The following is a 22891-nucleotide window of genomic DNA, read 5'->3' as shown; positions in this document are numbered from 1 at the left end:
GGGTTGCCTTTTCATTTTCATGGTTGTTTCTTTTGTTGTGCAGAAGCTTTTGAGTTTGATGTAGTCCCATGTGTTCATTTTCTCCTTTGTTTCCGTTGCCTTAGGTGATGTATCAGTGAAAATTCTGCTGCATATGATGTCCGAAATTTTGTTGCCTACATTTTCTTCTAGAATTTTTATGGATTCACAGGTCACATTTAGGTCTTTTATCCATTTTGAGTTTATTTTTGTGTATGGTGTAAGTTGATGGTCTAGTTTCATTTTTTTTGCATGTAGCTATCCAATTTTCCCAACAGCGTTTATTAAAGAGGCTGTCTTTACTCCACTGTATGCTCTTGCCACCTTTGTCAAATATTAATTGAGCATATTTCCTTGGGTCCATTTCTTGGTTCTCTATTCTGTTCCACTGGTCTATATGCCTGTTCTTGTGCCAGTACCAGGCTGTTTTGATTACCGTTGCTTTGTAGTGTAATCTGATATCTGGTACTGTGATCCCACCTACTTTGTCCTCTTCTTTTTCAAAATTGCTGTGGCTATTCGGGGTCTTCTTTGGTTCCATATGAACTTTTGAAGTATTTGTTCTAGTTCTGTGAAATATGTCGTTGGTATTTTAATGGGGACTGCTTGAATCTATAGATTGCTTTGGGTAATATGGACATTTTAATGATGTTAATTCTTCCAATCCATGAGCAAGGTATGTGCTTCCACTTTTTTATATCTTCCTCTATTTCTTTTTTCAATGTCCTGTAGTTTTCTGCAAATAGATCCTTTACTTCTTTGGTTAAGTTTATTCCTAGGTATCTTAATTTTTTTTGCCGCAATGGTAAATGGGATTGTTTTTTCAGTTTCTCTTTCTGTGATTTTATCATTGGTGTATAAGAATGCCAGCAATTTCTTCACATTAATTTTGTATCCTGCTACTTTGCCAAATTCATTTATTAAATCTGGTAGATTTTTGATGGAGTCTTTAGGGTTTTCTATGTATAATATCATGTCATCTGCAAATAATGACAGTTTCACTTCCTCCTTTCCAATTTGGATGCCTTTTATTTTTTCTTCATATCTGATTGATGTGGCTAGGGCTTCCAGTACAATGTTAAATAAGAGTGGTGAAAGTGGACATCCCTGTCTTGTTCCTGTTCTTAAGGGAAATATTTTTAGTTTCTGCCCATTGAGTATGATGCTGGCTATAGGTCTTTCATATATGGCCTTTATTATGTCGAGATATGATACTTCTATTCCCAGATTGCTGAGCGTTTTTATCAGAAATAGATGCTGGATTTTGTCAAATGCTTTTTCAGCATCTATTGATATGATCATGTGGTTTTTGTTCTTCATTTTGTTTATGTGGTGTATCACATTTATTGATTTGCGAATATTGTACCAGCCTTGCATCCCTGGGATGAATCCCACTTGGTCATGGTGAATAATTTTTTTGATGTATTGCTGGATCTGATTTGCTAGTATTTTGTTCAGGATTTTGGTGTCTATATTCATCAGGGATATTGGCCTGTGGTTTTCTTTCTTTGTAGTGTCTTTTTCTGGTTTTGGACTTAGAATTATGCTGGCCTCATAGAAGAAGTTTGGAAGTCTTCCTTCTTCTTGAATTTTTTGAAATAGTTTGAGGAGAATGGGTGTTAGTTCTTTTTTGAATGTTCGGTAAAACTCCCCCGTGAAGCCATCTGGGCCTGGGCTCTTGTTTGCTGGGAGAGTCTTGATTACCTCTTCAATTTCTTTAGTTGTTTTTGGTCTGTTCAAGTTTTCTATCTCTTCCCGGTCCAGTTTTGGGAGACTGTGTGTTTCTAGAAATTTGTCCATTTTGCTTAGATTTTTTAATTTGTTGCCATATAATTGTTCATAGTAGCTGTTAACGATCTTTTGTATTTCTGTGGTGTCAGTTGTTACTTCTCCTCTTTCATTTCTGATTTTGTGCATTTGGGTTCTCTCTCTTTGTTTCTTGATGAGTCTAGCTAAGGGTCCATCAATCTTGTTAAGCTTTTTGAAAAACTAGCTCTTTGTTTCATTGATCCTTTGAATTGATTTTTTGGTCTCTATGTCATTTATTTCTGCTCTGATCTTTACTATTTCCTTCCTTCTACTTACTGTGGGGTTTTCTTTTTGTTTGCCTTCTAATTCTTTAAGTTGTGAGGTTAGACAGTCAATTAGAAATCTTTCTTGTTTCTTGATGTAGGCTTGTAGTACTATGAACTTCCCTCTCAGAACTGCTTTTGCTGCATCCCATAGATTTTGTGTTGTTGTGTGTTCATTTTCATTGGTTTCCAGGAAGTTTTTAATTTCTTCCTTGATCTCCTCGGTAAGCCATTCATTGTTTAATAACATGCTATTTAGCCTCCATGTGTTCAAATGTCTTTGCATGTTCTTGTTGCAATTGATTTCTAGTTTCATGCCATTGTGATCTGAGAAGATGTTTGATATGATTTCAATCTTCTTGAACTTGTAGAGATTTAGTTTGTGTCCTATCATGTGGTCTATCTTTGAGAATGTCCCATGTGCACTTGATAAAAATGTGAATGTGAATTCTGTACTTTTGGGGCATAATTCTCTGTAGATATCTATTAAATCCATTTGGTCTAGTGCTTCATTTATAGTCTCTGTTTCCTTGCTAATTATTTGTCTAGATAATCTATCCAGTGGTGTTAACGGGTGTTGAAGTCCCCTGCTATGATTGCATTGCTGTTGATTTCTCCTTTGAAATCCTCCAGAAGATTTTTAATATATTTTGGTGCTCCTATATTGGGTGCATATATGTTTATCAAGGTTATATCTTCCTGTTGGTTTCAATAGTATGTAGTGGCCTTCTTTGTCTCTAGTTATGGTCTTCATTTTGAAATCTATTTTATCAGATATGAGCATTTGCTTCCCCAGCTATTTTTTTTTTTTTTTTGCTTTCCGTTTGCTTGGAAAATTTTTTTCTATTCCTTCACTTTCTACCTATGTGAGTCTTTTGTTGTGAGGTGGGTCTCTTGTAAACAACATATATGTGAGTCATGCTGTCTTATCCAATCAGCTACTCTGTGTCTTTTTATCGGAGCATTCAGTCCATTTATATTTAAGGTGATTATTGATATGTACTTATTTATTGCCATTTTTGTTTAGTATGGTTATATTTTTCTTCCTATTTCTTCTACTAATTACAGCAGTCCTTTTAACATTTCTTGCAGTGCTGGTTTGGTGCTAATATATTCCCTTAGCCTTTTTTTTTGTCTGGGAAGCTCTTTATTTGACCTTCTATTTTGAATGATAGCCTTGCTGGGTAGAGTAGTCTTAGATTCAGATCCTTGTTTTTCATGACCTTGCTTACTTCATGCCATTCCCTTCTGGCCTATAGTGTTTCTTGTGAGAAGTCAGCTGAGAGCCTTATGGGGTTTCCTTTGTAGGTAACCTGTTGCTTTTCTCTTGCTGCTTTTAGGATTCTCTCCTTGTCTTTAATTTTTGGCATTTTAATTACTATGTGTCTTGATGTGGGCCTGTTTGGGTTCTTCTTACTTGGGGCTCTCTGTGCTTCTTGAACTTGAATACCTTCTTCCTTCACCAAATTAGTGAAGTTTTATGTCACTATTTCTTTGAATATATTCTCTAACCCTTGCCCATTTTCTTCTTCTTCGGTGACTCCTATGATGCAAATATTATTACGTTTCCAGTTGTTCCACAGTTCTCTTCAGCTGTCTTCCTGTTTTTTAATTGTTTTTTTCCTTTTGGTTTTCAGATTGGTTGATTTATTTCTACCCTGTCTTCTAATTCACTGATCCGGTCCTCAGCTTCCTCTACTCTGCTCTTTATTTTTATTTTATTTTTTTTATCACAAATAGGATTTTTTATTCTTTGTCACCATTAAATGTCTGAATTTTAAACAGATTCTTGGAGTGGGGGCTCATATCCATCAGCTTGTTCCACTTTAGCACCTGTCTCATCCCCAGTAGCTTTTCTAGAACTGCTACCTTCACCATGAAGCTCTATGAGTTTTCCCAATTCAAACTTGTGTTTCTTCAGCATTTTGACTTTTCTAACAAAGACATCATGGAGCGGATAAATAGATTGGCAACCCTTATTTATGTCTTTTCTAATGCTATCTGGGATCAATTTACTGACCACTTTTTTCAAGTCATTTGTCTGCACCTCTCGGGTCATGATTTCCATCATCTTCTTCCGGATTTGGCGGACCCGTTGATGCAGAGCGTAAGAGGTCTTCTGAATCTGATTGTTGCATTTTTTAGTAAAACCAACACAGAATAGATGAAGCAAATAACCATCGGTAATCTTGACATCAACATGAGCTTCAATCATCGTCTGCCATTTTTTGACCATGGAGCACATCTTGTCACGGGTAAGATCCATGCCATGGAAATTAGTCAGGCAGTTTTTACCCTGAACATCTTCAGTAGTTAGCTTGAATTTTCTAAATGCAATTTCATCATTCTGCAGATCAGCTAGGCTCAGTTCAAAAACATGACCCTTGAGACCATCAGAAGCAATTTTGGTTCCTTGAGTTCTGGTGACCAGTGTTTTTCCAATATTTCTTATATTGAACATAGCTGGTGCTTTCACATCATACCAATCTTTCTTAGAAAATGGATCAACCAATTTCTTCTTGGCTCCCTTTTTGCTGCCTTTCATAAGTTGCTTGTTCTTGCCCACTGCCATGGTGCTGCAGAGAGAGCCAAAAAGGCTACTCTGCTCTTTAGACCTTCCAATGTGTTCTTTATTTCTGAAATGTCACTCTTGATCTCTTCTTGGTGGTTTTTAATTTCCAATTGGTTTATTTTCAGCATCTCTATGTCCTTACTCATGCTGTTGAGCCTCCTGAAGATCATGGCTCTGAATTCTAGCTCTGTTAACTTGCCTAACTGCTCCACATTGATATCATCTTCACTGGATGTCTCTTGTTCTTTCATTTGGCTTCTGTTTCTGTGTTTCACCATTTTGGCTATCACAGTGGGCTTTGGAGCCTGCCAAGTTTTCCCTGTGGGTATTGGTGTTCTGCTGTTTGTGGCTCCCTCTCCTGGGTTTAGATGAGCGAGGGAGGACCCACGTTAAACACCACTGTCAAGTCTTACTTTTCTGGTTAGAGTTGCTAGCCCAGGAATGGTACTGTTATCCTCTAGCTTTTTGCCTGGAGGCTAGCAGTCCAGGTTACTTGAAGAGTTTTGAGTTGTTAGTTGATTGAAAAACTCCCTCAGGTGCTCAGTGTAAGGGGATTTCAAAAGGGTGGGGCAGATGCTGGTTATTAATGAGTCTCAGTAAGCATTTCAAACGCCCACAGGGTGGGGTTGGATCTCCGAGGGAGGGGCTGCTGCCTCTCCCCAGGGCCCTGGGAAGGAGCAAGATGGCCACCGTCCTGCGTGGCTGCAAGTCAGCAAAAGCTCTGAGCACCCTCCCAATCCCGAGTGTCCCCACACAGTTCCAGTCCAGTCCGCCCTCCCTCCGCTGGAGCCCAAGGTGAGTGGCTGTGGCTGTTTCAGCCTCTGTCCCAGCTGCGCTGTGGAGCCGCCTGGGAGTGTGACCCGAGGGCGCTGCTCCCAGCTGAGGCCGCTGCCGAGCTGCCGACTGTGGGCTCCCAGCCCCCGTCTTGTGCCTTTGCAATCCACCAGGATCGAGTCAGTGTCCCTGGTTATATGGTCCTCGCAAGCTGCTTTTCTGTTGCTTTTTCCCGTCGCTTTATCTGTGTTTTAGTTGTAATTCCAGTTTGGTCCTGGGGGACGGTCTGTGTAGCTTCCGTTCACTCCGCCGCCATTTTGGAATCTCCCCCAAAAGACTTTCCAATAAGCACTTTCTGATATGCCACACTTAGCTGCAAATTTCTGTGGGTCTGGCAATCACTGAGTGATCCCATCATGAAGAAAGCTCTGAACTTTTCTTTAAATTTTATTTCACTGAGGCCTGGTGCCTGAACAGAAGAGATAATGTAGTGGTTGCGATTAATATAGACCCTTCTAGTCTCTGTGGGCTGGTCTTGGTGGTGAGGGCTGAGCATTCTGCAGCAGCCATGAAGGCAACCAGCACTGTTTAAAAACAAAACAATAATTATTCAATGATACTTGTTAAAGACCACCTCAATGGGTGTAGGGGACCCTGCAATGGAGTCTTGGGGTGAGAGAGAGTGAGGGGATTCAACTATGAACACAGCAAGTGGGAATTTACAGCCCAGTAGCAGGGTGGGGGTCAGTAGATAGCAAATGAATAACAAACATTAGGTGTATGGGGCATTCTGGCTAAATTGACTTAAAAGGATTCTTGAGGAAGGGGGGCCAGGGTGATCAGACATCACCTGGGGGATAGTGGAGGATGAGGAACCTGATTAGATATCAAGGGTGATCAGATATGGAGGATGGGGTGTGTCTAGCTAAATAACTTAGTAGGACTCTTGCTAAAATTGAACAATGAAGAGACAAACACAGAAGTCCAAAAGTTGAGGCTGAGTAAACATTTCAGGGGAGGCTAAGTAGACCTTGATCAAATAGACAATCTTGGTCAACACCAGAGCTGAAGAGGCAGGACACACAGTTGTCAGGGACAGCAGGACACCCTACTATTGGATGGCGATGGCTGCTAAGGAGAGGAGGGGGCCACCCAAGAATGAGATGTGGCCAGGGACCCACAGGCTCACAAACACCCTCCACCCTTATTTTTACATTATTCATGGCTCCTCCTCCCTGTGTACAGCCTGTTCCAGTCCAGGCAGAGGCAGACCAAAACCCCAAAATACAACCATTGTTTCAGAGCAGAGCTGATTAATTTCTCACCTCTATGAGTCTCCATCTCTTATAAAACTTCTTGAACCTGAATTTTTTTTTCAATTTTTTTTCCCTTTATTGATTTTTAGAGAGAGAGAGGGAGAGAGAGATAGAAACATCAATGAGAGAGAACATCGATCAGCTGCCTCCCACATGCCCCCTACTGGGGATCTGGCCCACAACCTGGGCATGTGTCCTGACAGGGAATCGAACCAGCGACCTCTTGGTGCCTGGGTTGATGCTCAACCACTGAGCCACACCAGCTGGGCTAACCTTGAAATTTAAAATGTTGTTCTAAAAAACCCTGTGGAGTTACAGTCAAGTGTTTTTAGCATCAGTTCTCCTTTATAACTTTAGTTTAGGAAAATATGCACAGAATTAGTATTTTGATCATAAAAGAAACAGGTACCTAGATTTTAAAACAAATTAAGAAAAAATATGCTCATAATTTTCAATCGTTTCTTTTTCCTTAAAAAAAAAAATCTAGACCATTACCGCTATTTGGCTTCTAATTTTTCAGCATGACTGAGTGATCCGGATTTTTCTCCCCTTGGTGGGATATTTGAATGTAAGCTGTCATGGTGATTGACAGTCAGGGTGATTAAAATGTCCTCTTAGTACAACTAGTCAGTGCAACCAACTTTTCATGCTGCCTCTCAGGTCCCTGGACCCTGAATGAAGATAATTACTCCAGGTTCCCAGTGAACAAGGAATCAAATTCCAGTTTACACAGCCCCCTACTCTCTCGCTGGCCGGTCTATCCTGGCGTCTAAGACTTGGGCTGATGCATGGCGGTGCCCGTTCCCTGGCATGTAGTAGACGAACTCTGAGGGGCACTGATCATCAAAACCCCTGACAAGACCAGAAGTCATTTTAGTAAATACAAGAAACCTCCCTGATTCAGGTTTGACCTTGCCAGTACTGGCTTGAAGTCACTGGCATTAGTCCAATCTGTTGAGAAAACTCTCCTTAAAAGAGAATTAAGAGGGAAATCTTTAGAGGGAAGAGGAGAGGCTGCTGGAAATACTGCGTGTCAGGAATGAACACCTGGCTTAGTCTACAGGAGAGACTCGCAAGAATCTGTCCTTGGAAAGGGGAAACTGCATCCTGTACTTTCAACCTTTTCCAAACCAGGATGGCAAAACTGAGTCTCTGGGTGTATTACCTCTTAGCCCTTTTCTTACCACCATTTTGGGAGAAAAAAAATGAGATTAGAACTTGGGCTACACTACACCAGAAGGTCTCCCACCTCGCATCCAATGTCTCCCCAGCCTGGCAGCCGCTGTCCCTAGCTCCCCTTTGTCCCCTAACCCTTGTCAAAGAATGACCCTCAAATATGCAAAACCTAATTACCGTACAAATAGATTGTGAGCGTATGTTAAAGTTTTATTTAACTAATTGATAAGGGAATTGTTAGGGTGACAAATCTGACTTAAAGGGGATATGGAAACAGGATTTTATATAGCCAGAGAACAAAGGAGGATTATAAAGTAAGATTGTTAAGCTAAATACAACACAGAAAATACAATCATCGTATGTTATCCATTTTCTATACTATAACTTCTAACTTTATAGACTTGTAAAGTGCCATGATCAATAGTAAATGATGAGTCAAACAAAGTTATTGCCTCCTAGGATAGGGTTTAGCAAAGCATTTGTTACAAGCTAGAGCACAAATATCCTAGGCTTTGTGAACCAAAAGGTAAAATCAAGGTTACTATGAAGGTGCGTGTACACACATCGAAATACCTGAGAACCATTCTCAGCTTGCCAGCTGTGGACGGCTGGCTGCGTTGGCCCATGGGTAATCCCTGTTTACTAAGGGGACAGCTGTTGCCCTAGGATGACATTGAAGGTCACACAGTCAGCTTTTCTCCTTATTCCCAAATGTTGGAGGATTTTTCTTAAACTATCAAAGATTTCTCAGCCTCTTAGTCCCTCTGGCCCTTATCTTTGCTGTTATAGAAAAATTAGACAAGTAATGAGTAATGCAATCATAATGTGGTTCTGTTCATTCACACAGTCAGTAAGCACTTCGGGATTATCTGCCAACAGTCAGGCACTATTAGCGGCACATGGACCCAAGGTGAATAGAGCTCATCTCTGCCCTCAAGGAGCTAACTGTCTACCGAGAGAGAAAGTCACACATCCACAAAGCTATAATAGCGTCTGCTGAATACTGTAATCAGGATCTGAGCAGAAATGTCAGGAAGCACAGAGTAGAGAGCAATTAATTCTGCAGAGACAAGGGAGCATCATGGCAGGCTTCCCAGACAGATGGCAATATTGAGTGTACGATACCTCCGTATATGATGATGCTGGGCCCAGGCAGAGAAGGGTGGGGCTGGGCTATTCCAGGAAGGGTGGGAAGAGGATGCAGACATTTCTTGGCTGGCAGGATACTTTACTCCCTGTGATGGCAGCTTTGGATACAAGTAGGGAGGTATGGGAGCTCAGCCTAGAAGGACGGAGAGCCGTCCTGGGCCAGCTCACTTAAAGCCAGGTTAGCTAAGAGCCCCTTTCAGCCTATCTGCATCCACTCAGGTGTTCTAGTTTTCCTTTAATGTTGAACTTTAATAAAATTCTGTAAAACGTAGAATGTCTTCAAACTGAATGTTAAACAGTTAAAGTAGTCTCAAGATTATAAAATAAAAACATAGTTTATCATTCATAAAATACTGCAAATTTGGAAAAATACTTAAAAATATATAAAAGGTAACAAAGGGTACATAAATAAATTTATTTTTAAAGTTTTTAAATGCAAAAAATATAGCAAAATTAATAAGCTATCTTAAGGATATAAAAAAAAATACTCAAAAAATGTTTTTTGGGGAAACCAGTCTTAAGGAATGGACAGTAGGTCAGCGGACCGATGGTCTGCAATGCAGGTGTCTGGAGGCCAGGGACGGGGCCAGGGCTGAGAGTAGACATTTGGGAAAGTATACATTTCAACTATACACGTTGAAACCAGGGAAAAGGTGAAAAATGGCTCAGGGCCATGTGGAGGGCAGGAGGAAAAGAGAACTGGGAAGAGAACTCAGACTGGCCGACACTTTGTGGGAAACAGGACAGTCAGTGCAGCCAGGAGAAGACGCTGCTGCAGAAGACAGGTCAGCAGTTTCTGCAACGGTGAGCGAGCAGCGGACCGAGGTCATCAGAACACCGCACGAGAAGCCTAGTGGCGTGGCAAGGGCACGGGCCAGATCTCAGTGAGGTTGGGAAGAGACAGAAAATGAGAGCGTCAGCACGTCCTGTCCATCTCTTACAAAATGAAGCAGGGCTCCTCCGTCCCACAGTCTGGGAGGCAGGGCCACTATTTTCTTTGAAGGTCGCGTCTCTAAGGAATGGCTCCCAGATCCTGGAGAAAGACTGGCAAGAAGCTTAAAAGAGTTTTACATCTCAAAGGGGCAGAGAATCGATTTGCAATTTCAGGGTTTCTAATCTAACAAGTGCTGTAAGAGAGGGGAGGTGGCCCGGAGTCGGGAAGAAGCCTGGGTGAAGCTTAGTCAGGCTGCGGGGATGTTCTGACAGTCCTGGTCAGAGGAGTCCGCACTTCTTGTCTATGCCCCAGTTTTAGTACATTGTGGTAGTAACCCTGGGAGAGGAGAGACTATCCCGTGAGTAGTTCTGAACTAAAGAGAAGAGAGGTTTTGAGAATTCTCCTGAGATTTCTAGGGGAGGCTCCCCCCACACCCGGACCAGCCTCTGAATTCCGGGTGTGTCCTCTGCAGGAGGTCAGCAATCAGTTACCACATAACATCGGCAGAAGCACAGGCATGTAGAAGGGACACGCTGTTATGACTGCCTGTGGCTTGCTCTTCGCCTTTTGAAAACTCCCTGAATAAATAAATCTGTGAAATAAAACGTATAAACCAATGTTAGAACTATCTGTGATGTATCAACTGAAAAGCTGAATAAATCACGGCTTGCTCAATATTCTGCCAGCTTCCCTGGCAACTGCATCCACCCTCCCTGTAGACGGCTAGGAAAATTCTTCAGAAGCGTGTAGGGCTTTTATTCCAGTTAGCTGTGCAGGCTGAAGATTTCACATATGCAAAATGACTTATTCTAACTCATTGTCTCTTTGAATTCCTAAGAAGCCTCCTCAAAAATGGGCAGACTTCAAGGCTGGTAAATGGTAAACACTGGAATTAATTACAGTCTGGCATCCAGGGTGCTTCCAGCCAGAATGTGGAGAAACAATCATTTTCTCTGGAAAGTTGCATAATTTGTAAGCCTCCCATTTAGTCACCAGCTCTCAAAAGGTGGCAAATGTCACTCATCACAATAACAACAATAAAAACAGTAGTTGCTACTACTGACACCCTTCATCTTAATCACTATGTGCAGTAGGTATTATTCCTCCTGCCATCACACAGCTAGGGAAGCTGTGTTTCGGGGAAGTGTGACACCTGTCACTGTCACTCCCTCACCAGGTGCTGTAGCTGGAACTCGGCACCAGTGTCCTGTGCTTCCCTTGACTCTACCTACCACCTCTTCCTAAAAAGGAGTCTTAGCAACCTTCCTATTGGGTATACAGAGGCTGTTTCATCTAGTCAGAAAAAGTGGCAACACACTTTAGTTTCATTAATACTAAATGAAGTGTTAGGTTCTATATTTCACCAAGTGAAATTCCCTATAATATTTTGAAATATTTTCAGAATGCCAAAACACAAACAAAAATAACCAAAAAACGCACCATCGAAGTTCACTCTCAGAAACGGAAGCCCCAAACTTCCAAATGTCCCCTTTATAAGTACCACAGCTCTGCTAGGAGTGTGTCTTCCTAGCTGGGGCAGTCGCAGGAGTTCTCCGTCCAGGAGACTCCCCAGCCTCCTGGTCCAGCACCCCAGATCTTCTGTTAACGCCTGTTTCCATTAGGAGACCCCAATACCAGCAGTGCTTCTAGATGCCTTTCTCCACGCTGCAGTTTCAACCTGTGCCCTCGTCCCACACCCGAACCACCCTGTGGAGCTTCCGTTAGACACGGCGGGAACCCTCCGTCCAGTCCCTTAGCACAAACCCTCCACACAGTTGGGGCCATGGCCTCGCTGCAGGGCCCCATCTGCCAAGGTTCTCCCTCCCTCCACCGCTGATCCTGGGACACTCGGGCCCTAAAACTAACGCACTCCAAATGCCTCGATTTGGTCAATACAAAGAATGACTGAGAGTGGACATTGTTCTTCAACCTCCCATCCAGGGCAAGATGTTGATGGGAATTCACACACCCACTCATATAAGAAAGAGTTTCTGAGAGCTTACTCCGAATAGTTGGTGGTGGTGGTTCTTGAGAAGAGTGGAGAACTGAAATGAAACCCAAAGTTTCACACATTGCATGGCCTTTTAAACCAGAAAAAACTCCCATTAATAACCTTTTCAATCCCACGAGTGTGTATCAACCTCCAACCACATGCACGGTGCTATGCCATGTGCTGTTTATCACTGAACAGTTATTCTCCCTCCAATCCTACCTTTCAGCAATAAGCCATACGCAAAACATTTTGGCCAATCATAAAATAATATAACAACGAAACATTAACTGAAATGTAGGGGGTTTTTTTTGTTTTGTTTTGTTTTTTAATAAAGTTGTTTCAGTCATTGCATTCAGTGCATCAGCAATGCTGCAGGTCCGGGCCAGCTAATGCTCTTGCTCTCTGTGTTCTGGACCATCACCTAGAATGGGAGACTTATTTTTGAACTAGAGGGATATTAGTGATCACCTACCTGGTTTACATCCCCCATTTTATAGAAAGGGAAAATGAGACCTAGGGATGCTAACCTACACTCCCAAGGCCACCAAGCGTTGCTGGAAGCCAGCCCTTCCTGGCCAGGGCGCTTTCCTGGGGGCTTCAGCATTGACAGCCCGGAGGACCCCCTCCACTTCCTCTGCAGGTGCAGCCAAATCCCAGAACGTTCTCAGGATGCGGGAAAGTAAACCCAGTGGGCCCCTGTGGAAGGTGAGGTCCTGCACTCCATCTCAGATGAGCCCTCACCGGGGCCACATCTCTTCAAAGTACTGAGCTAAGCACCCAGCGCTCTATCAGCGCGAGAATGACACCTTGAGAAGGAGACTGGCTGACCGAGGCTGTTTTAGGATTTCCTGGGCTCCGGGCCCTTTTGCCTTCATTAATATGAATTAATAAAAACATTGAAAAGTATATCTTACGACTGTGTTGGTATAGAGACGAATGCAATCCAGTTTGAATTATATTACATTTTTTCTTCTGATGTTAAAGAATTTGAAACATGTTGGTGAGCTCCAAAATGTGTGGAGGACTAAGGCTGTGAGTCCTGGGCCCTGCAGATTCGCACTGATCGGGAAGTGTAGGTGTGTCATTCCCTGGCTCCCCAGGCAAAGGCATGGCTCTCCCCTCCTCCCCACCAACAAGCGGGGAGGGACAAGCCTCGGTCACAGGTACCGGAGGGGAGGGCGAGGCCCCCCGCAGCTGCCCGCAGCGGGCAGGTTTGTCCGGGCCCAACGCCTGGGGACATCTGTCCGACGCGTGGGACATCCGTCCGCTCCGTCTGCAGTGCTCTCGGTCTCGCTGGGCGCGGAGCCGCCTGCCCGGGACTCCAGAGCCACTCTTCCCATTTGAGGTGGGGAAAGGCGATCCGGGAGTCGCCGACACACTTCCCCGACCAGCCACGCCCGACCTCGGCGGTAAGCTCGCAGTCCAGGCTCTGTCCTGTCCCCTGGAGCGGGTCGGCCACCGCGCCAGTCCCTTCCACACCTCGCTTCCTGTCGCCGCCCCGCACAGTGGTTTTTAAGGAGACAGAAAGCAGTTCGGACTCAAAATCCATCCCCCATCTATTCCTGTTTTTTTGCCATTGAGCGCCATCTCGTGAACACTGGGTCTCATTACACATAAATGAAATAAATCGGCCGCAAAGACCACTAGGCCCGGAGCCCAGGGAGACCCGGGGACGCCCAGTTGCAGGTACCGGGGCTGCGGCTGCCCCAGGACGGCCCGGCCACAAGGGATGCTTCGCTTTCCGGCCAACACTTAAGTGTTGAGAAGGAGATGATGAAAGAATAACAAAGTAACTGTAAAGAATGATAACGGGAGAAAAGCAATCAATACACAGACTCAAGGATGTAGAGCCGGGGAGGGGGAGGGGGGCTAATGAACTGAAGCTGGTGAGCTGCAGACTTGGGACCCTCAGGAAGGGGGCTGGCAGACAGCGGTGCCCGCGCTTCTGTAGCTGGGAGAGCCTTTGTTTCCAAGGACAGCATTTCGGGGAGTCTGATATGTAAACCCCTGCGCGTGGAGATGCTGGCAGAGGTCGGGCCTCCGACTCACTGTCCCTCATCTCCTCAGCCCCGCGGGGCCCTGATTGTCTCCCCGAAGCTCCATATTTGAGAGCTGCTAGAATGATGCCAAAAGCCACACATTGTGAACAGACATACAGATGTCAATCTTGAGTTACACTTTCTGGCTACAATGGGCTTTAATGTTCAGCGATGTCTACTTTGGAGGGTTGTTGTGAATATTAATAAAGACTTGTTTAAAGTGTCAAGCACAGGACCAAACACAAAATGACCTTCAATCAATGGGAACTCTGTTTATACAGTTGTCCCTCCTCATCCAGTGTGCCTCTTTCTGCAGTTTCAGTCACCCACAGTCAGCCGCGGTCTGAAAATGTTCCGTGGAAAATTCCAGAAATAAAAAATTCATAAGTTTTAAATTTCACACCTTTCTAAGTAGCGCAATGAAATCTCGAGCCTCCCACCCACCCCTCCTGGGACGTGCGTCATCCTGTCCAGTGGACCTGTGCGCTACATCCCTGTAGCCACTTAGCAGTCGTTTCGATGATCATATCGGTTATCAGAGAGAGACTACATTCACATAACCTTCATTAAAGTACATGATAATTATTCTATTATCAGTTATTGTTGTTCATCTCTTCTCGTGCCTAATTTATAAATTAAACTTTATCATAGGTCTGTATAGGAAAAACATGGTATATATAGGGTCCGGTAACTATCCCTGGTTTCAGGCATCCAGTGGGGGCTTGGAAGGTGCGTCATTGTGCTCCTGGGGAAGGTCCAGGGTCAGGATCCCTGGGCCACGTCAGGGACAAGGGGGCTTGGAAGGTGTGTCATTGTGCTCCTGGGGAAGGTCCAGGATCATGATCCTGGGGAGGGGGGCTAATGAACTGAAGTTGGTGAACTGCAGACTTGGGACAAGTCTGGAACAGAACGACACGAATGCTCTGACTGCAGCCAGAGTCCACACGGGAAGCTAAGGACCAAGCCAGGCCCTGGGTGCAGGGTGAACCTGGTCCTTTCCCGCCACTTGCAAATGAGCAGCTGCTGACACCACTGGGCTCTCTCTGGCCAAATGCTCTGGACTGCCTCTAAGGAGAGATTGTCAAATTTGCTGCCCAAATGGGTTAAGGATAGAAAAATAACTGATTTTGTCAGCAAGCAATTATAGTAAGCCCAGAGGGTGCCCCTACCCACACTAGGTGTTCGGTGGGTATGGTACAGTCTCATAGAGAAACCTTTCCATAGTACCCACCAAAAGTAATCTGTTAAAGGGAATTTAAGCAAATCCAGGAAGCTAAGGCAGTTAGACTAGTCTGTACGCCAATCATGAGGACTTCACCTCCTCAAATCCACACACAACTTGATTGTGACTTGAAAATACTTTTCTCAAAAGTGGCATCTGATCATTCTCTTTCTCATAGACTGTTGATCTCAACATCTCCTTGTCCTTCCTCTTTCCGAGATACAGACCATGTTCAGAACAGCGCGTTTAGTTGTTGCTACATAATGTTTACATGGACCAAATCAAGAGCAAACATGGGAAGTTTAGACTAATTTGTTTGGTGCAAATTCCTGGGGAATGTGTTAAGAAAGAGGAAAATCATTATATTTTCCCACCCATGAATGTGTCCAGCATTCCAAGGAGAAAGTCTTTGGGATATGACAAAGAAAGAAAACAGTAACATAAGGAAAGCTTCCTTAAGACATTTCTATTGGTTAAACTTTCATTCATTATAAAGTCACTTGCCTCTCTTTCATGATGCTTCTTCCTCAGAATAGTTCACATCCAGGTCTCAGTTTTTGCCTAAAGCCCAAAGTTATAGGTATCTTTCAAAGAATGGCATGTAAGTAAAAAGAATCATTAACATACCTAGGGAAAATATTTGTAAGGTATGAACATGGGAGCAGTGTGGGTTGCTTCACAAATTGTAAATGGTTCCTTCTGTTCTAATTAACTGCAATTGCCTTTACAGGCTATAGTCCAACAGCTCCCTCTTGGGGTTCTTTCCTTCCCTGGGACTCCTCATACCGTCCACAAGGGTGGGCAGGGTGGGAGTTGAGGGACGTGAGCACAAACAAGCAGGATAGCAACACTCAACTCACTAACTTCCAGCTTCCTCATCTGCAAAGTGAGCATATTATTCAAGGTCTCTGAACTACCTTCTAGCTCTAAAATTTTATCTGAAATATAAAGGCTTATATATGGATAAAATAAAAATCTCACACAATTAGTTGGTCTGAAATTCCCAGTGCTGAAGGTTTTGAAGGGCCAAATTGATATTTGTTGAATAAATGGATCTTCTTTCAATTCCCAGGAAGGGTACAGAGCAAACAAAAACTGAGCTCAGTGATTTTAAGGCTCCTACTTCTTGCCTGTAGACTGGTCCTGAATAAATAACACGGGAAAGCAAATAACCAATAGACTATACCTGCCTCGGGGCCCGCAGATTTGGACATAGTCATTTCTCCAGCCTTACTTTATTGTGTTTTGTTCAGCTTTACTGGTGCATAGAGCATGCCTGGCTGTTCTGAAGAAAATGATGATGAAACGGAAACCTTTTTTCAAACGTGAAGCTCATTCAGTTATCACACATTTCCTACTGGTCCTCAGCGGGGCGGGATCCCTGCCTTCCTCCAGCTCCCCAGTGAACATATGTCCCGGCCGCAGACAGGGAAACGCAGCGACTCTTCCCTCCTGGCTTCAGTTTTCAAGACGAAAATCCTGAGGGTAAATTGCTGACAGCTGTTATTTATTAAACCAGGCCCTCGGTGTGAGTCACCTGGGTTATCAGGGTAAATCTGAATTATTTTTCCAACAGTGACAAGGATCGGGTGATGTGGTCAACTTCAGGAGCAGTTCACCTTAGCCAGGCCTGGTTGTCCATAAGGGACCCTCAACCTGCAGAGAAATACAACCTCACATAGCTTTTTAACCAGTCTATCCTGCTGGGAAACCCAAAAATATGTTCTCCGGGGCCTGCTGTTGCCCTCGGCATAGGCTGGTCTCACTCATTTATCTTTCTTCCACCACAAGGAGGCGCTGGACCGGGAGAGTGAACCTAGATGCTGTTTGAAATTCTCATCCCAGAAGATGTGCCTCCACGACCCACTTACAGAGCTTCTGTCAGTAAATTTGGCAAAGCAGTTATGTTCTCCGATTAAAGATTCACAGTAGACATTAGCTTGTTAATGACCCGAAGAGGTTTCAAAACAAAAAGAGAAGGGGCTGAGTTTGGAGGGAGAGAGGAAGAAACAGAACAAGGGAAAGAGAGAGAAACTTGTATTTATTTCACCCTGCATTTTAAAAATAATAATAATTTAGCTACAAAACCTCTTTTTTTTTTTTTATCCTCACCCGAGGACATTTTTCCATTTTTTGTTCAAATAGAGCGGGAGGGAGAGAGAGGAAGAGAGAGAGAGAAACATCAATGTGAAAGGGACACATCGAGTGGCTGCCACCCTCACGACCAACCAGGGCCGGGGACAAACTGCAACCGAGGTACGTGCCCTTAGCGGGAACTGAACCCGGGTGTCTCTGTACCGCAGGCCGACGCTCCAACCACTGAGCCAAACTGGCCTGGGCTACAAAACCTCTTTTTAATATAAGACATATTAAGGCCTGCTGAATTTGAGTTCTGTAAATGTCCCCACTTGGAAAATACTGGACTAGATGATCACTGAAATTATCCTAAATTTGAAAAGTCTGAGCTCTATTTACATATTTTCTAAAGCACAATACTGATCATACCCCTTTTTTTGCCCCAAATCCACGGTGGCTCCCATCTGCCCATTAAAGTCCAAATTCCTTAGTACAACATTCGACACCTGCCAGAGTTCGGCTCTACTTCTCCCGTCTTCCCTTCCTTCCGTCCACAATCTCTGTTCCTTCCACACTGGGCTCCCGCTCTGTCTCCACGCCTGCTGCTTCTCGGCCCTGGGCTTCTGCTCATGCTGCGGGGCCAGCGGATGCCCTTTGTGGTCTTCCTGCTTGGAAATGCAGCGCCCTTTAACGCAGGGGCTGCGCCCTGTGGCCATCTCTTCTCTAACTTACATTTGGAGCTCTATTTAGAGCTGTTGTGCTAGACAAGGTCCTGGGCTCCTTGGGCAGAGTGTTCGGTACCTTCCCTTGGCTTCTTGGAAGAACGGCTTTATACACGGTTGCTGGTTCCCTAGTTCCTTCTTTGCACATAGCATATGTTTATTGAAAGAATAATCTGATGGATACATGGCTGATGTGACAGGAAACCCTCCCAGGTTAGAAAGAACAGTGGCGTCGGGGCCAGAGCCCAGTTCTGGTTCTGCCATCAGCATGTGGGGCTCAGGCCATTTGCTCCTCTGCCTGGGCCTCAGCGTGCCCAGATTTACAGAAACAGAGAGAGGCGGCAGGGCCCACAGGCCTTCCCGAACTAAATATTCTGAGACTCTCTAGATTTATAACCCACTTTATAAAGAATTTAAGACAATCCCACAGAATGAAAAATAGAGCGAAAGAGAATAATTAATGACAAAAAGAGAACAGACTAGAAGTCTATTTGAACTTTAATAGAGGAAAAACAATTAATCCAAAAGAAAGAATCTCTAACCTTAGGGCCTTAGGGGTCAGTAAGGGACTAAGAGGAAAATATTGTTTTAATTAGAAAATTACTCTGAGTTCTCAAAATTGTCCACATAAATGACTACTACTTTATACGGTACGCTTGATCTTAAATATTTATGTTTATAGTTCATCTTTGTCACCTTTTAAAATAACAAACAAAAAATCAATTCTCTAATGCAGTGGTTATCAAATTGTGATAAAGGAGGTCACTGGGACCTCCTGAGAAATACAGATTCTCAGTGCCCATCCCAAACCTCTTATATCAGAAACTCTGGGGGGCAGGAGGTGGAATCTGTAGGGTTTTTTGTTTGTTTTGTTTTTTTTAATTTATCTTTATTGTTGAAAGTATTACAGATGTCCCCCCGTTTTTCCTGCATTGACACCCTCCTCCCAACTCCCCTGCCCCCCTCCCACCTTCACTGCACTGTTGTCTGTGTCCATTGGTTATGCATATATGCATATAAGTTATGTGGCTTATCTCTTCCCTCCCCCCTCCCCCTTCACCCCGAGATTTGTCAGTTTGTTCCCTGCTTCCATGTCTCTGGATCTATTTTGTTCACCAGTTTATTTTGTTCATTAGATTCCACAAGTAAGTGAGATTACGTGATATTTGTCTTTCTCTGACTGGCTTATTTCACTTAGCATAATACTCTCCAGGTCCCTGCTCTGGCCTGTTTGGCTCAGCAGTTAGAGCGTCGGCCTGTGGTCCAGAGAGACCTGGGTTTGGTTCCTGCTAAGGGCACGTACTTCGGTTGCAGTTTGTCCCCGGCCCTGGTTGGTCGTGCGGTGGCAGCCACTCGATGTGTCCCTTTCACATTGATGTTTCTCTCTCTCTCTCTTCCTCTCTTTCCCTCCCACTCTATCTGAACAAAAAAATAAAATAAAAAATACTCTCCAGGTCCCTTTATGTTTCTCAAAGGGTAAGAGAGCCTTCTTTTCTTACAGCTGCATAGTACTCCATTGTGTATATGTACCATAGCGTTTTTATCCATTCATCTACTGATGGGCACTGGGGCTGTTATCAGATCTTAGCAATTGGAAATAGCACTGTTATGAACATAAGGGTGCAAATATTCTTTCTGACTGGTGTTTCAGGCTTCTTCCTAGAAGCGGGGTCACTGGGTCAAATGGCAGTCCTATTTTTAATTTTTTGAGGAAGCTGCATACTGTTTTCCATTGGAATCTGCTTTTTAATAGGGCGTCTAGGTGATGCTGACACACAACTAAGTTTATGCATAATTATATTTGGAGATAAATATGTTATCACCCGTGTCTGTAAACTTGTTTGTCAAAGATACAGAAACACGTGGTTCTCTTTTCACTCCAGTCCGTGATCGGTACTGCACAACCCACTTCCGCACGGGGTGGTAGCAAACATATGGGTTCTTGCTTTGACTTCTGCCAGTTGCCCTGCTCAGGCCCCATGCATTCATTAGTATGTACCCCATCTCTTACAGCCGACCAAGCAGATCCCTGCAAATTCCTGGCCTGTGGCAAATTTGCCCAGTGTGTAAGGGACGAGTGGACCGAGGAAGCAGAATGTCGCTGCAGACCGGGGTACGAGAGCCAGGGGCCCCTAGACCACCAGGGGACCTGGGCCTCTGCGACCCTGGAAAGGAATGTGAGGTCATCCAGGGAAACAGAGCTCTGTGCAGGTAGGTCGAGCACACCAACTCTGTAGACCCGAGAATTTGTTTGTAATCCTGAGAAACCTGTCATTAGAATGAATTCATGTGCTCCTTTAAAGCTGTGGTTCTCAAACGTCAGTGAGTGTCACAATGTCCTGGAGGAGGACTTGCTAAAACACTCAGGACTGGGTTTTCCCCTTTTTGCGAACACAATAGCTTTCATCATAAGAAAACCGGAAGATATAGAAAATAATGAGAAAAGAGATAAAAGTCACATAGACTCTTCCTACCTTTTGGTGTACATGTGTATACAGAATGTCCATATAGAATGTTCTAAAGCAAAATGGAATCGACCTGGCTTCTTGTTTTATAGTCCACTTTTTTACATAGAACATTCGCTCGTGTCACTAAATATTTTCTGTAACATCATTTTTAATGATTACAGGGTAGTCCGTCCCATGGATGTACTGTGATATGTTTAATCAATCCTTTCTGACAGAATGGTTAAAAGGAGGAGGAGCAGGTGAGATATAATTGGCCTTCTGTTCATGCACCAGACTTCCGGGTGGAGGTGGCCTTGTGAACAAACAGGGAACACAAATGTTCCTAACCCTTCTCCGAGCCCTGTGACACCCAGCTAAGACCCACACCGTGGACTCTGCCCGTAGGACTGCCGCGTGAGCTCGTCTTGCCTTCCCCACTGTGAAGCCGCGCAGCCAACGCCTGCTCGGTGTGAACCACCGCAGACCCGCGTCTCCATTAGCCCAGCCTGGTTTTCCTCCTGCTCTCGGACTCGTGCCAGTGACCACGGTCCCCAGTTTCCCCCGGGGACTGGTGGCAATCTGCTTCTTCACTCGGCTAACAGGAAAACAGTGATTTAGACTTTAGCGTGAGGAAACATCTCCTGTTCCTTTAAAGTATTAACACGTTAAAGACAACTATACAGCAGTGGTTGAAAAGCAATATTCTGGAGTCAAAGTGCAATTAAAATTTTGGTTTAGCAATTTACTAAGCAAGTGACCTTGGAGAAGTTACTTAACTTCTCTAAACCTCAATTTCCTCGTTGGATAATGAGACTAATAAAACCCACCTGCTGGGTTCCCGCAAGGGGTACATGAAATTAGGCTTATAAAGCATCTTCACAAAGAACATAAAGCACAGAGTGTCCCTTCAGGCGAGTGAGGATTATGATGATGCTATCAATTTTCTCAAAGTTAATCCTGATTAAAATCCCAACTGGATTCTTTATGGAACTTGACTTCCTGGTTCTAACGTTCCTCTGGAAATGAAAATGTACAGGAGAACATATTTTTTAATATGTTTTTATTGATTTTTTTTTTTAGAGGGAGAGAGAGAGAGAAACATTGATGTGTGTGAGAGAAACATATTTAGTTTTTGTTTCAATCAGCCCTATTTGCTGTGATTCTAAACATCCCTCTTTCTTAAAAAATACCACTTTAATGCTAGTTGTCATAAGCGAGATCAACAGAACAAGGCATGGGCCCATCTGGAAGTGAACAGCCCGTATGAAGGTTTGCAGGTCTCTGCTCCCCGCCTGTGACTGCCTCTGGGAACAGATAACATGAACTTCTGGTAATCAAAACCCAGGAATAAGAAGCTCCTTACGCCAATTCAATTCAACGAACATTTTTGAGCACCAGTGTGCTAGTCTCCATGTAGACGCTGGGCAGCAGACAAGAAGGAAGGGAGGACGCCAGGGAGAGAAGGCGGGAGGAGGAAGGAAGACCAGAAGGAAGGAGAAAAAGATCCTCGATTTCTTTTCGGAAGAAAAGAAGATCCTCAGCATGAGGACAAAGCCCACGCTCCAGCCGGGCAGAAGGACTCAGCGGAGAAGAAACCTGAGCCCAGCCGTTACCTCACCCCCTGCTCCCAGCAGTTGTCTCCGATCCTCTCACGTGCCAGCATTTATGTGTCTGATCATTTGCTTATGTGGGAATCGGTGACAAATTAAGACCTAATCTACCATAGATTAAGACACTGAATCATGTTAAAGGCTTTAAAATTACACCCAAGATCAAACTCAAGCTCCACCTCTAACTAGGAAACTTGAACAACATTCCCCCTCACTTTAAACCTCAAATTTCTCATCTACATAATGGGTGTAATAGGAACAAGTTCATGAGTTTAGGTAAGCAGTGAATTAGGTGCTCCTCAGTGTGAACTCCCAACTGCTGGCATTGTTGGAGCTGTTTGATAATCACCAGCAGAAGGCAGCCCCGGCCCCGGCCAGTTTGGCTCAGTGGTTAGAGCATCGGCCCTTGGACCAAAGAGGCAAGGGTTTGATTCCTGATCAAGGGCACGTACTTTGGTTGTGGGTTCAACCCCCAGCCCAATCGGGGTCATGTGGGAGGCAAACCAATCAATGTGTCTCTCTCGCATTGTTTTCTCTCTCTTTCCCGCCCTCCCACTCTATATAAATAAAAAATCAATGGAAAAATTATTCTAGGGTGAGGATTAAAAAAAAAAAAAAGGTAGCCCTGTAAGGAGAAACTGAGATTCCCTACTTGGTACTTAAACCTCAAACCTCAACTCAGAAGCAACTCGGCTGAGGACACTCAGCTGTGACTCTGAGAGCAGCATTCTCGAAAGAATTGTCAGCGTGGCCGCATTTCTGTTTTCCTAC

At 44.1% G+C, this 22891-nt stretch overlaps 2 protein-coding genes across 2 annotated transcripts in view; one reads left to right on the top strand and one right to left on the bottom strand.

Moving 5' to 3' along the window:
- The window catches only part of IMPG1 (interphotoreceptor matrix proteoglycan 1), a 123043-nt gene that overhangs the window by 95993 nt on the left and 4159 nt on the right, over nt 1-22891 (top strand). The window contains exon 15 of the mRNA XM_036249068.1: nt 20077-20274. Coding sequence (XP_036104961.1) covers nt 20077-20274 — 198 coding nt within the window. The remainder of the gene's footprint in view (nt 1-20076; nt 20275-22891) is intronic.
- Nucleotides 3868-4662, bottom strand: LOC118621710 (40S ribosomal protein S3a-like). The gene has a single exon (XM_036249069.1). It carries the CDS (start codon nt 4660-4662, stop codon nt 3868-3870), a length of 795 nt encoding a protein of 264 aa, XP_036104962.1.

This window comes from Molossus molossus, unplaced genomic scaffold (genome assembly GCF_014108415.1).
Source record: "Molossus molossus isolate mMolMol1 unplaced genomic scaffold, mMolMol1.p scaffold_m16_p_8, whole genome shotgun sequence".
Lineage (NCBI taxonomy): Eukaryota > Metazoa > Chordata > Mammalia > Chiroptera > Molossidae > Molossus > Molossus molossus.
This window is presented reverse-complemented; position numbering and strand designations above follow the sequence as displayed.

Bases quoted from the DNA above. Each gene is read 5' to 3' on its own strand.
- LOC118621710 (XM_036249069.1), bottom strand. From the start codon at position 4,662: ATGGCAGTGGGCAAGAACAAGCAACTTATGAAAGGCAGCAAAAAGGGA.